Source organism: Hippichthys cyanospilos, chromosome 1 (genome assembly GCF_059441005.1).
Source record: "Hippichthys cyanospilos isolate Australia breed blue-spotted pipefish chromosome 1, RoL_Hcya_1.0, whole genome shotgun sequence".
Lineage (NCBI taxonomy): Eukaryota > Metazoa > Chordata > Actinopteri > Syngnathiformes > Syngnathidae > Hippichthys > Hippichthys cyanospilos.
Genome location: NC_142369.1, coordinates 15,306,995 through 15,319,741, shown reverse-complemented (window position 1 = coordinate 15,319,741; position 12,747 = coordinate 15,306,995). Strand labels below are relative to the sequence as shown.

Genomic DNA, 12,747 nt, shown 5'->3' with positions numbered 1-12,747 from the left:
CAAATGAAGAAGTTATACCACTTTATTCGAATTGTGTTTGAAAGTCTTTTCGACCAGCTGTAGTAATGCTTAAGTGGCCTTTCCAAGCACGTTTCCATTTTGGCATGGCATATGTGTCAACAAGCGTGAGCGCCTCGACAGATAATCTTGTCATTTTCATATAATTACTTGCGCTGTTGTTGACTCTCCTGGAAGGTTGGCTACTTTGCCCCATTAGTGAACATCGAGGGGAAGCAAGCTCAATAAGCTTTCGGCGGAATATGCCGTTTTGAACACATATTACGTGAATTGTCAACAATTCACCCATCTGTATTGTGCTCTGTTTGTTTATCTAACTATAAATTTATACACAACATTTCGCTAAAACACAGACTTGCTTTATGTGGTACATATGCCACTAAAATAACATTTGGGATCCTCCCCAAATGCAGCAGGAGGTGGAGGTAGAACGAGATCGACATGGGGGTGAAAGTCCATGACCGACTTGTTGTTTTTTTGTTTGTTTGTTTTTTTAAATTTATTTTAAACAGAACAACCATCCGACAACGTGCTAGACAATTAGGAGGAATTTGGGTGAGTTTCACATCCCGGTATATTTTTTTATTCAAAAATCTATAGCATTGATAAGTCGACCACACGTTGGTGTTCTTAAGCAATCTAAAGTATTATAAGTGGTTGAACATCTTTTTGTCGTGTCCTGAAAAGAGGTAAATGTGGAGATAGGAGGGTCCCGCCCCACATCAGCAATATGCATAATACTTTAAAAATACAGACTTCGCAACGGCATGCCATACACTAACAAGCTGTAGAGAAATCTGTTACAATAAATGGAGCTACATACACGATGATCACAGTAAAAGTGACTGCTGCAGAAATATACCATAAGTTCCTTCGATTTGATTTGTTAGAAGTTTGATAAGACAAAACCTATTATGTAAAATGGAAACACACGAGTTACTACAAAACGTGAATAATTCATATTAAAAAAATATTAAAAGAGCTTTAGGTCCAATTTTAGTTGTCTGAACGTTACTCCATTACGACTGGTGTCATTCATTTGATGTATCGTTTAAAATTTGACCAAGACAAAGCATTCAATTGAATCTACAGGGCAAACGATCACGGCAATACAACGAGCTGCTCGTCGCGCTCACATTAGCTGAGTACTTCCTCCTCAGTCAGGTGCGTCCCCCTCCCCTCATCCCCACCACTTGCGTCGCGACGTCACTTTGATGGAGTAGGCACACGGCTAAAAGGCGCAGTCCCCTGCAGGTGCCTGCGTGAGTGCGTGTCACTGCTCTGAAGTCGTGATGGCCAACTCGGACGGAAACTCTACGCTCAAGCGAGTCTTTAGAGGGACTTTGATCCATTCCACTCCTGAGGAAGCGGTGAAGATTCTTGAAGATGCAATACTTGGAGTTCGAGCCGACGGAAAGGTGCTATTATGATATTATTACGTGTACTGAAATTGTCCTTTTTTGTGAGTGTGAATGTTTCCTATACATATATGTGTCCAGCGGATGGATTTTATTTTATAGCAGTAGTATTAGTAGTTGTTAGCAGTACTGTATTACAGTGTTTCGTTTTCTTCAGTTTCTTTGTTGTACTTTTTAGCATAATTTGTTCGAGGGGTGCACGTCCTCCTCTACACGACGTACAGCCATGAGATCAGTTTCGATATGATTCAAGAACAAAACATTAAAGTGGATCTGCAGTTTAATTTGAATTTAAAACTTTTTCTTTCAAATTTGATCTTTTAAAAAGCTTTGTAATGTGTATTGTTATTGTTTACTTTAATGATGATATAATTATTGCTGCATGGCATTACTAGTTCATACTCATAGTATTGTTCTTTTGCTAGATTTAGTAGTACGTATACACATTTCTATTGTGATGTGTAATAGTGAATGATTTTAGGTATATTAGTATTTTTTTAAATTATTTAGTATGAATGCAAATTTTTAGTACAGAATTATTTACCTGCTTTTTTGTGTTAGTGTTTACTGTATTTTTGGATGTATATATATTTTTGTATTTATATATACATTACATTTGTTCTTAATAACTTTAAAAGGTAAGTCAAGTCAGCTCTAAAAATTATTTACAAGACATTATATGCACCCCAATAGTCTAAACATGTTACTCAGATTAATATTGCATTTTCGCAATACTGTATGGATTTAGCAGTAAAATCCACCCTTTTTTTATCCATCACAAAAAGGCAGTGTTTTTTTTTTTTTTGCTGCCAACTAAAGTAAAAGTTACATCACAGTTTTTCTTGGCTCTGTTAATAATCAGTCACGGCTCACCTGCTTTCTGAGTTGGGTCATGTGACATTTTCAAGCAGTCGTGATCGGTTGTTCCCTAAGCAACTGTGATTACATTTTCAGTTGACAGGAAGTGGCATAATAACATAATAGCCCGCCCTGCCCCCTGGGATGGCTAAAAACAAGTGGATGTTGCTGCGTATTCCGCAAATGTAGAATTCAGTGACCAAACTATTTTAAAGAACGTTTGTGACTTGATAGCTCATTTAATAGTTTTTTTGATGTTTTGGCATTCTTTTATGGCCTTGATCATTTTTAATGGGTTGTTTAAATATTGTGATTCTACTTTATTCTGTTAGTGATGTCAAACGAGTAAGTTGTAACATTCACTGAATCACATTTATCATTAATGTTATTATTGCATGAGTGCTTTTGAAGTGTGAACAAATAAGTCTTTCCTTTTTTATTTGTCAATTAATCACCACCCGTTCTGTAATCAGATCGCCTTTATTGGAGAAGGCAAAGAGCTGCAGCAACTCTCTACCGAATTTGCGTTTAGCCCATCATCAGTAACTCACCTAGAAAAACAGTAAGTCTGCAAAAACGTATGAGTATGTATTATTTTATCGGCAATACAACACCACCCCTGGTGCAATAATCCAAGAAAAATGATGTGCAATGCATTCTGCATTGTAGTGAATTCTTCATGCCTGGAATGGTGGACACCCACATCCATGCCCCCCAATATAGCTACGCTGGCACGGCCCTGGACCTGCCCCTGCTTGACTGGCTCAACAAATATACTTTTCCAGTGGAATCACGCTTTGAAGACCAGAGTTTCGCAAAGAAGGTCTACACTGAAGTTGTGGTGAGTTCCTTGAAAAGTGTTCTATGTATATACTTCAGCTCTATGTATATACTACACCTGCTGACTATATATAAAGCACTGTATTATGTGTTGAGCCACAAATCAGGCACCCTGTTGTTAGGCAATCTACAGTTTTAGAAATGTATGTAAACGCCTAAGTGTATGTTTAACCACTTGACAAAAGAGAATGTCCTAATCCTTTAATTGGATCCATGTCATTGACAGAGAAGAACACTGAGAAATGGAACAACCACTGCCTGTTACTTTGCCACAATACACACAGACTCATCTCTCTTGCTGGGTCACATTGCGGGTAAGAAACCCTTTACTCACGTTTTCCTTTTTAGATAACATTCCAATTACAATGCATATCAGCAATGCTTGTGAGTATGTAGTGAGTTTGACCATATAAATCTTCCATCAGCATTTTATCTGGTCAAATTAAAAAAAGAAATGTAGTCACTGTCATAAAAAGCAATTTTCCCAACACTGTATGCAATGATACGGTTTAATCATTGTGATATACTGTTTTCATCCATTTATGACAAAAGGTTCTTAGTTAGGTCCATTAGGACATTAGAATTAGTCTGTAAACTCATTCTAACAAATGGATGAAGTCATTTCAATTATTTGTAATCATATCCTGTATGAGTATTATTATTAATTTATACTAAGTCACTCAAACATAATTATAACATCGTGTAAACGTATTTGGTAAAGTCGTTCAAACATTGGCAAAAATGTGAGCTGAAGACTAAACACACATAGCACTTATTCTCAAAATGCCTCATCGTCTTGACATATCCACGATTATGAATGACTATGACTATGACATTGTCAATTCATTAGAACGACTTTGAAGGACATTCAAACAACATGGCCAAGTCAAAACTGTTTACTCCACATTGGCAGTTCCATGCATCCGTATGTAGTGAAGTAGTTTGCACAGCGTCCCAATAACATGTCGACACGCTCTGTTAAGATTAAACAGTTTTTTTTTTGCTTGTTTGTATTAAGGCCTACAAGTGTTTTGTTTATTCAAATATTTACTGTAATTGTTGAATTTGAAGTCTACAGACTTCATGCAATAACTAGTATGAACATTGTAGTTTTTTCCGTCATTGCATTTAGCTTCCACCCGACTCCGCTGTTGTCAAATGGATGACCTTTTGAAATTGATTCTGCTCATGTTGTCTGTTTCAGCATTAACCAAAGGTGTGTGAGACATGTTTGATAGTCACTCTAGAGCAGATGTTATCGGTAGTAAATAATAGCGAGCAAATTGGAACGTTTACTGCATGGGCTGCGGTTTTGATATCTTGCTCCTACTTGATTGCAGTCATGTCAACTTTAATTGAATTTAGAATAGAATGCCTTTATTGCCATTGTATAGCTGGCATCCAACAAAATTGGGAGCGTTGTTCCAAATGGTTCTTATTAAATAAATATGAACTATAAATAGAGGATAGTATAAAAGCACACTTTCACAGAGTGCAATTGTTGTTTTCGGTACGTTCATGTTTTGTTGTTATTCAGGAAATCATTAGCTCTCTTGAAGCTGTTTGACCGTTTTTTTTTTTTTTTTTGAGTGAAATGCATGTTTTCTTAGCAGATGCAGATTTGATATGCTGATCTCAAAGTGCATTGCCTAAGGTATGTTGATGGCAAAGAGCATTGCCTAAGGTAGTAAATATAGTGAACAAATTGGAAAGTTTACTGCATGGGCTGTGGTTTTGATTTCTTGATCCTGCCTGTTCGCAGCCCTGTCAAATTTATTTGGATTTAGAATGCCGTTATTGTCATTGTATAGCTGGTATATATACAATGAAATTGGGAGCATTGTTCCGAACGGTGCCTATCAAATAAATATGAAGTATAAATAGAGGATAGTATAAAAGCACAGTTTCACAGAGTGCAATTGTCATTTTCGGTATGTTGATGTTTTGTTGTTGTTCAGCAAGTTAATAGCTATCTTAGGCTGTTAGACCAGATTTTTGAGTGAAATGAATGTTATCTTGAGAGAGGCAGATTTGATATGCTGATCTCTAAGAGCATTGCCTAAGGCCGGTGCTTAAAGAAAACAAAATCTTATCACACCAAACTTAACATATTATAGTTATAACCAACCAGGGATCATGCTAAACATGCATTGTTTTGTTTTGTTTTGTTAAAGGCGTTGCATTGTAAACCCTTTCTTACTGTGTGGGTCTCGTTTGACCAATTTGTGGCATTTCACAGCTATAAAGCAAACCTAAATATTTTGTCTTCGGAATGAGATTTTATTGCTTTCGCTAAAATGACCAAAAAATACGTTTTACAGACATGGGTTATACCAACGTGTGTTAACAAGAATATTGTGGTACAGGGCTTCTTGATCACAAATATTTTTTATATTATATTATTATGATTATTATAAGGACAGTGATACCAGAATCCACAAGGTCATTTGAAGCAGCCTCAAGAAATGTTAGGTTTCCCCCTCATTTGCATGGGTTTCTCTCAGTAATATTTGGCTGTTTGTTTGAAGGGTAAATATCAAAACGCCTAAGACTCCAAATCATGTTTTTGTACATGTGTGTGTTTTTGGGGACAGGGGAAGGTGTTCTAGGCCAGGGAACTTTAAAACAGTCCCAGGAGCTAGCTATCTTTGTTTTCCACTACTGTACATAAAGGTCAACTGAGTTTCAGATACTGTACAGTTCAAGGAGGCCAAATGAACAGCACCACTGCATGTACAAGTGTTGGTATGAGCTCAAGTTACAAATCTTCCTCAGCTCCACTGAAGCATTTTTTTTCAACTGCCAAATTTAGAACTGTCAAAAGTGTGACTGTCTCTGCATACCCATGGTGCAATTTATTAAAATCACCCAGGTTTACCTGCCACCTTTGGAAAAGCTGGGGATATGTATGGTTGTTTGCTCTTGTAGCATTTGCCTAGCTCCAACATTGATTGTGTCTGTCACTTTTTGTTCAGAATTTGCCTTTGACAATGCACTTACAGCAAGCAATTACTGTACTGTATACTGTATATCACACAAAGGCTTCATAGCAAGCAATTACTGTACTGTATAGTGTATATCACACAAAGGATGGATCAAGTATCATGCTGACATGCCTGGGTGGTATGGCAGCCTCATAAGTGGCAGTAGGTGCTTGGACAGATGCTCAGCTCTTGTATTATGTCATCTGCTGCAGACATGTGAGGGAAAAGCAATGAAACACATTCATTGACCCAAATATCAGCCAAACCATTTCAAAAGGTTTCAGTTTACCTGTCAAAAAAATATCTACAGGTTTAAAAAATATATCATTTACAAAGATAGATATTTTAAAGAGGAGGGTCTATTTTGGAATAAAGCTTTAAGTGAGGGCGTTTTCTATTCTGTTGTTAAACAACAAAAGATAGATTGCTAGCCACACAGTGAAATTGTGATTTTACTTTTATAGACAACTTGGGACAGCGAGCCTTGGTGGGGAAGGTGTGTATGGACAGGAACAACTCTGTTAAACATTACAAAGAGACCATTCAACAGTCCCTGGAGGAAACCCGTCGGTACGTTCAATTTTATGTATCAGTCTGTCGTAAGATGTGTGGATTTGCATGTTTGTACACTGACAAATCCTTTCATTGTACTTTTCAAGGTTCATTGCTGAGCTCTTGGAGAAGAAGGTGAGCGTCTGTGCCAACAGAAACTTACAAATACAAAGTCTAGCTTTGTACTAATTTGCGTATGCATTTTTATAGGTAGTGTAGCATTGTAATCTATTGGTGTAGGTTTCTTCTCAGCACCAATTGAATCAAGAAAAAACAAAAAGCACCGCATTCCGGCAGCGCGCACGAGGAGTAGCCTCGTTTCTAAATGACCCTTCTAAATGGGGGGGTTCACTTGCTTTGGCTTTGGCAAACTGTAATAGTTCTGTTCTTGGAGGTGGTCTGCCTTTATTTGCGCATGGAGCAGGGCTGCATTGGTTTCCTGTTGGGCCTTCTGCATCCTCCACTATATGTGACGTTGTGAGAGGTGTGTCATATAGGTGGAGTCCAAAAAGGCATGGTCTTAAACAAAATATAATATTTTGTTTAGTCCAATAAAGTTAAAATAAAAGATCTCAAAAACAGGTGATCAAAAGGCATTAATAGAAATCAGGTTTGTTCTCAGAGTTAAAAATTACTTTCTTTACAAAGTACAAATAAAAGAGGTCAAAACAGGTGATCGGAATGCAAAAGTTGAAATAAAGTCTGTTCTCCGTATTCAAAAGCACTTTTTCCCCCCACAAAGTTTAAATAAAAGTAATCAAAACGTCAATGTCCAAATAATGTCACTTTTCACCTTCTTCTTGCTTCAATGTTTCTTTTCTGTCTAGAGTGTCTCTAGGCCCCCCTTCCACTCTGTCAGGCCTGCTTTTATCAATTGGCTGAAGCAGCTACACCTTTTTATGTCACGATCCATGCTGGGTGATTTAGTTTCTGGAATGTCGACCGTATTGGCTTTGTCGCATTGGCTTTTGAAAAAGTGTAGCATCCCTCCTATACATACATAGGATATTAGCATTTGCATCAACTTGAGTGACGCCCGTGTCTCCCCATGGTGCCTTGTCAGTATGCTCTGGTGAAGCCTGTGGTAACACCTCGCTTTGTCCTGTCATGCTCGGGAGCTTTGCTTGGACAACTGGGACAGCTGGCGAAGAATAACAATCTCCACATTCAGGTGAGCTCACCTTGGAAACCAAATTGTGTCCTGTGAGAATAGTTGCCAGAGAGATTGTTTAGGGGATGTGAAGTCTTTTGGGATTTCTGATACTTTTTGGATGTACATACTACTTTTTTTTTTTAATCTCTGAGTCAAAACAGTCAAACAAAAAGACAATACACACTCTTGTCTCTTGCTTTATTTCCATGTTTCCAAACATTGAAAATGTACAATTTACGGTTACCAACTTATCAATTTATGATTACCATATTAATTCCCAGAGTCATATCAGTGAAAATGTTGAGGAAGTGAAGATTGTGAAAGAGCTGTTTCCTGATTTTGATTCCTACACAGATGTCTACCACAAACACAATCTGCTTACCAACAAGGTGAGAAGAATACACTGTTGGTCCATATGAAAAAAAAAATGTTCCGGTAGACACTTGGTTCATTTTGTTGCCTTCACAGACAGTAATGGCGCATGGTTGCTATCTGACTGATGAAGAGTTGGCCTTGTTTCAAAAGACAGGAGCTGCTTTGTCTCACTGTCCAAACTCGAACATCTCGTAAGTGTGACTGATTCACCTTTTACATGTGCCATAACGACATATGTGTTTGTTATGTAAACGACAAATGAGTTTGTTTTGTAACCATTTTTTGTCACCTTCTGAATAACTATTCATCTATCCAGATTGTGCAGTGGACTCCTCAATGTCCGTAATGTTCTGAACCACAAAGTGAAGCTTGGCCTTGGAACAGGTGAGAACAGAGACCAACTTTGTGCAGTCTTAACAAGAGAACCTTAAAAACCTTCTGGTTTTCTATGACAAACACATTTGAGTCTTTGGATGAGCTGGCAGTCCGGAAATAATAACAAGCCAACTGAAAAAGATCCAATTTGAATGTCATGTCCCCTCAAAAGCTTTTTGTCTGTACTTCCTCTTGACCATGTGACCTCTGATTTGTTTGCGTCAGACGTGGCGGGCGGTTACTCAGCCTCGATGCTAGATGCTGTGAGGAGAACCTTGGACACATCTAAAATACTGACTGTACAAGACCCGGAGCATGAGACGCTCACCTTTGAAGAGGTTTTCAGGTTGGCTACACTTGGAGGGAGCCAAGGTGCAATACAAAGTTGCATTCTGATTTAGTCAGTGATGAATTTATCTTGGCATTCGAAGGGAGTGGTGATATTGTTTGAATATGTGTTTTGTCTGTAGCTTTGTCCCTGGATGACCAAATAGGAAACTTTGAAGTGGGCAAAGATTTTGACGCTCTTCGAGTCAATGTAGCAGTCCCCGATGGCCCCATTGACTTGATCCAGATTGAGGAACCAAAGGTATGAATAAAAATTTGAAAACATAGCAAGATGGCGCAATGACTGACTGACACCGTGTTCACACTTGTCCAGTTTGGTTTTGTCAAGACTAGCCAGTTCCTATTTGTGTGGTTTGTTTTGTTCGGAGACAATTTCAACACCAAGTCTCTTTTTGCCTTTCGTCGTTACGGCAATAATGGCAACAATGTTTTGTCGTGTTTGAAGGCCAGCGTTAGCTTACCAACCTTAGTGCTAACCAAACAATCGGGCTGAGACCATTTGAAGGGATTGTGTTCATTTGACTATGAGGTGTGACTTTTTTTGACACACATGACTCTTGTGATTCATCAACAATGCATCCCTTGTGCAGAATTGGCCAATCACAGGAGTGTCACATTGTGGTCTATTTGTTGCTTCTATTCAGTGCACCAAAACAGAATTTTGGGGAGATGAAAATCCATGTCAACTGTTCCGAGCATTTAAATCCATTACGCATAAATTGAAGTACCAAACTTAAGATAGTAAACAAAAACTAACAACTCAAACTAAAATTGGACAAAACATCTGTGTTAACATAAATGTGGGACGTTTGCGTGTATAACACTTCATTACTCGCTTCATTTAAAATGGGCTAGTACATACAATATTTGTTTTAACTTTTAAGTGAATTGATAAAGTTGTGATTTAAACAGTCATACATATTTATGCAAACGTTACAATGCCATTTAACAGGAGGAACGCATTTGCTCTTTTTGTCTCAATGACAATGACACAGAGAAGGAGCACTAGAGAACTAGCTGCTTTTGGGTTCATCCAGTCAATCATCAAAGGAGAAGACAATCTTGTCTATATAGAGTGATTTTTCTTTGTAAATCCCTATGTAGATTTAAATCCCTATGGAGATCACGTTGTTTTTCCTATTTGGTGCTTTCTGAACTGTTGAATTGACCACAGCAGATGACGTTGGACCAGATTTTTCAAGATTTAGGTTGTTTGCAGGCAAAGCGCGGCGCGATGGCGCAATGCAGCGAAACCGCAGCATGTGGAACCACTCTCATTCATTAAAATGATTGTGTCGTGCTGTGGACGACACAGCGCAGTGGAGTGGGGATGCAATGCAGTATGTGGAATCTGTAATGTGGACATCCAACTAATTTATTACCACTTTACTTTCAGATTATTTTGGAGAAGTTTTTGAATTTGGGTGAGTGAGCATTATAATCATAATTTTTCTGCTTATTCCTCTGGGTATCACATGAGATCCTCAACATGATAGATTTTTTTCTTGCCCGTGCAGGTGACGATAGGAACATAGTGGAGGTTTATGTGGCTGGCAGGAAAGTGGTACCATCTTCTGACTCACGCCAGCACTAAACTTCCCAACACTGCTTGAACTGCTTGAAATGCTGCTTGTCTTCGAATGATTGATAATAATAGGGCTATAATATGGTTATGGATAGTGGCCAACTATTTCTATTCATTTGCAAATGTTTTTCATAAAACTGTACGGACCAACTGGGCAAGTATGCTACAATTTATCAGTGATTGTATATAACTGTAAATCAGCATTACCATAACAAACAAAATCATCTTAACCTGAGAATCCAGGCTGCCAATTGTAAAATGTGCAAGTGTTTGTCCTTAAAAAAAAAAAAAAAAAAAAATGACAGCGTGCGATGCGGTGTTGGCTAACCCACTGCCGTGAGGGACTTTGGGGTGAGGGTATTTGCCCTAGAAGAACAGCAAGGCACTCTTTGCCATATCATTTTATTGCACACATTTGTGTGCGACTTTGGGATTAATTAAACTTAATCAAACAGTTGTTTTGGGCACGTGCTTACATTTTTGAATACTGTACTCATGAATTCTGGTTTCAAACTGCAAAGGCACATGTTTTTTTGTGAAGTATTTTTAATATTACTCAGTTGTTGCTATAAAAATCAAAAGAGTTCTCTATGCTTTTGGAAAACTTATATTTGAATCAAATTGCTAGAATGCAATCCAACCTAAATTTCATTTATTTTACAGCATTTTTGCATTGTACTTCTTTGGTCTTTCATTTCATGGTAAAATTGAAATCATTTTTGTCTTTTCATGTTTGAGGTACCAATAAAAAAAATTAAAAAATAAGGGCTCATTTGGAATCTTCACTCTGATCGTACTGATGCCCTAACATGACTCAGGTCCAGGGGTTTGTTAGAGGCAGTTCGTTACTAATTACTATATGACTGGTGACAAATTTTGGTCCGCATTGCTGGCCCCAAGTTAGGCTTCAAGGGCTGCTGTTCATCACAGATCCTGGTCATAATATTAATTTACAAAATTTTTAGTTGCAGTTGAAGTGTTGAAAGTACACTTAGGCATTTTAAGAAGTATTTATCTTCCATTTATATTCTAAAGCCGCTTATGCGTTTCATGGAATTATAACAACTTCAATTTTCCACGATAGTGTCAGAGTGATCGTTTAAATCAGAGGTCTCCAAACTCGTTCCTCAAGGGCCACTGTCTGCATGTTTTCGAGGTTTCTTTCCCTGACCCACCTGATTCAAATGATCAGGATGATCATCAGGCTTCTGCAGAGCTTGCTGATGACCTGATCATTTGAATCAGGTGTGTCGGGGAAAGAAATTTAGAAAACACGAAGGACAGTGGCCTTCGAGGACCGAGTGTGGACACCTCTGATAAATGGTTTCACTTGAGCACAGCAAATAATGCCGAATTGCAAAGTTTCATCACTTGCGAAATACTTCCGGAACAAGAAATCTCGCATTTGGATGTGTTGTGATGATTAACTTTTCTATTCATATTGAGTCATGGACCTACAGTAGTTATGTTACTGCTTGCAGATGAGGTGACCTTTGTAATATAAGAGGTTTATGTGGCTGGGTGGTACCTTTAATAACCCACTAAACATACATTTACATCAATTTTAGAAGGATATCTAAATGTGCATCACTTTTCTTATCAATTATCCCAACTGAGCATTTGTACCAAATATTTTTTTTCTATGTAGCATTGTTTTTCAGTGTAGGTTGCACGCAATTGTCAGAATAAACTGACGAAGGCTGCAGATAGTTTAACAACTTTGTTATAGTAGCCAGGTTAAAATGACTGTGCAAAGGTAAGGAGGAGCGAGGCACACTTTCGGCAATGGTAGGCGCACACTGTACACATTCACTGCAAGCAAATTCAACAATAAAAGAATTGCCGCGACTGCAACCTTGTTGCGCAACCATTGACCAGCCAAATACATTAAAAACATGAAAATGGCCCAAACAGTACAATACAAAATAATTGGATAAAAACCACTGACGGGATGACATACAGTCCTACAAAAACACACACGCACACGTTCGTAAATCAGCCTTCCCGATATTCATTTTTTACTCATCTTAAATTAATCAGTACCTTGCCAGCGGTTTAAAAATAATCCCCACCAGTTTGGTTGCGATCGCGCAAATTTCTAAGAAGTACAACAAATTAAACCAATCCCAACACGTCAAAAATAAAACTATCATCTAACATAGACACAACTCTGCTCAAAATGATACGGCATAATTATACCTGTCAGGCGATTTGTGGGGCTTCAAAATGTACACGGACCAA

General features: G+C 38.0%; 1 protein-coding gene across 3 annotated transcripts; it reads left to right on the top strand.

The window, feature by feature from the left end:
* The first annotated feature begins 484 nt into the window (after nt 1-484).
* gda (guanine deaminase) lies at nt 485-11,265 on the top strand. 3 transcript variants are annotated; one of them, XM_088433050.1, is made up of 16 exons: nt 485-573; nt 1,111-1,182; nt 1,273-1,436; nt 2,768-2,856; nt 2,964-3,135; nt 3,361-3,448; nt 6,583-6,688; nt 6,778-6,805; nt 7,734-7,841; nt 8,105-8,212; nt 8,292-8,389; nt 8,515-8,582; nt 8,799-8,945; nt 9,044-9,162; nt 10,318-10,345; nt 10,439-11,265. In XM_088433050.1, the coding sequence occupies exons 3-16, from the start codon at nt 1,311-1,313 to the stop codon at nt 10,513-10,515; spliced, it is 1,362 nt and encodes a 453-aa protein (XP_088289176.1). In that variant the 5' UTR covers nt 485-573; nt 1,111-1,182; nt 1,273-1,310; the 3' UTR covers nt 10,516-11,265. The 3 variants fall into 3 exon arrangements, with proteins under 3 accessions (XP_088289176.1, XP_088289190.1, XP_088289183.1); XM_088433064.1 differs by lacking the exon at nt 1,111-1,182 and having other exon boundaries at nt 499-573; XM_088433057.1 differs by lacking the exons at nt 485-573; nt 1,111-1,182 and having other exon boundaries at nt 1,211-1,436.
* The last annotated feature ends 1,482 nt before the right edge of the window (nt 11,266-12,747 follow it).

What these genes read in the sequence shown, in the direction of transcription:
- gda (XM_088433050.1), top strand. Translation starts at nt 1,311, where the DNA reads ATGGCCAACTCGGACGGAAACTCTACGCTCAAGCGAGTCTTTAGAGGG. An exon ending in CTTGCTGGGTCACATTGCGG is followed by an intron (nt 3,449 to 6,582) that starts GTAAGAAACCCT and finishes TTACTTTTATAG; the next exon opens with ACAACTTGGGACAGCGAGCC. An exon ending in TCCAGATTGAGGAACCAAAG is followed by an intron (nt 9,163 to 10,317) that starts GTATGAATAAAA and finishes CTTTACTTTCAG; the next exon opens with ATTATTTTGGAGAAGTTTTT.